Here is a 1,079-nt window from a genome sequence, read left to right as displayed (position 1 = left end):
AACCTTCCCAAGCAGGGAAAGCGCCGAACCTTTCCCAAGCAGTTCCCACCGGGGGGGCCTGGGAGAAACACGTCGCTGTAGTGTGGTGCTGACCATATCCCTGCGCCTGGGGGACGACAGCACCCGGGCTCTGCAGGCCGGCACGGTGCCTCCATCTCCCCTCCCTGCGGCGGAGGGGAGCATGCCGCCGGGGGGCCCCCTCGGGAGTAAAAGCCGGGCGTCTCGTGCCGTATTCAGCCCTCTGATTGGTCACTGCCAGGGGAGGGCGGTTGTGACTGGAGGGGCGAGAGAATAGTTGCCATTGGTCAGCCTCTCTGAGGTAATGCGGATTTCGATTGGATTTGGCTAGAACGCAAGCGCTGTGGTCTTTCCCCTTCCGGTGGGGGGGCTGACCTTGCCCGGGAGCGGAGCCGCTTGGTCGCCCCTGAGTCTCTCGGAGCCGCAGCCATGGTGGCGTACTGGCGACAGGCGGGGCTCAGGTACCTGCCTGGCGGCGACAGGGCTCCTCTCGCGTTCCTTGCCATAACTGTAACGGCCAACGGCGAGGGCCTCGCAGGGAGGGCTGGCGGGGTCACAGCGCTGCTTCTGGAGGGGGTGGAGGAGCTTTTGGGACGCGTTCGAGTCTCACCTTCGTTTTCTCCTCCCTTTTCTCTCCCGTCTTTAGTTACATCCGGTATTCCCAGATCTGCGCCCAGGTTGTTAGAGCGGCAATGAAGCCTCAGTACAAAGCAGAAGCAGAGAGGGCGGCAATGGCCACTGTGAAAACTGTGAAACCCAAGAAGGACTAAAATGTAAGTAAATCGATTGGGCTGGGATGCCTTATCGTAGCTTTTTATCCGAGGAGTGTTCGTTTCCCCGTGTGAGTCGGGTTAATGGCAGCCTGTAACTGCTTGGCTCATTTCGTGCTGTATGTGGAAAAACGGCTCTGAGCTTCCAGCGTGAAGCTGGAACGGATTGCTGACTGGTCTAGTGCAACTGTGCGGATGTGTCTGCATCCTGCTTACGTGTGGGATGGGAAACTGCGTAATCTCATGAGTTCAGTAAATTGAGATGTTCTTTCCATCAAGCCCTGCTTTGAA

At 58.7% G+C, this 1,079-nt stretch overlaps 1 protein-coding gene across 1 annotated transcript; it reads left to right on the top strand.

Moving 5' to 3' along the window:
• Positions 1–447: 447 nt before the first annotated feature.
• On the top strand, positions 448–788 carry ATP5E (ATP synthase, H+ transporting, mitochondrial F1 complex, epsilon subunit). The gene is made up of 2 exons (XM_010289764.1): positions 448–479; positions 665–788. The coding sequence occupies exons 1-2, from the start codon at positions 448–450 to the stop codon at positions 786–788; spliced, it is 156 nt and encodes a 51-aa protein (XP_010288066.1).
• The last annotated feature ends 291 nt before the right edge of the window (positions 789–1,079 follow it).

Source organism: Phaethon lepturus, unplaced genomic scaffold (assembly GCF_000687285.1).
Source record: "Phaethon lepturus isolate BGI_N335 unplaced genomic scaffold, ASM68728v1 scaffold49766, whole genome shotgun sequence".
Taxonomy (NCBI): domain Eukaryota; kingdom Metazoa; phylum Chordata; class Aves; order Phaethontiformes; family Phaethontidae; genus Phaethon; species Phaethon lepturus.
The sequence above is the reverse complement of the archived record's forward strand: the minus strand, read 5'-3'. Positions and strand labels throughout refer to the sequence as shown.

What these genes read in the sequence shown, in the direction of transcription:
- ATP5E (XM_010289764.1), top strand. Translation starts at nt 448, where the DNA reads ATGGTGGCGTACTGGCGACAGGCGGGGCTCAG. An exon ending in TGGCGACAGGCGGGGCTCAG is followed by an intron (nt 480 to 664) that starts GTACCTGCCTGG and finishes TCCCGTCTTTAG; the next exon opens with TTACATCCGGTATTCCCAGA.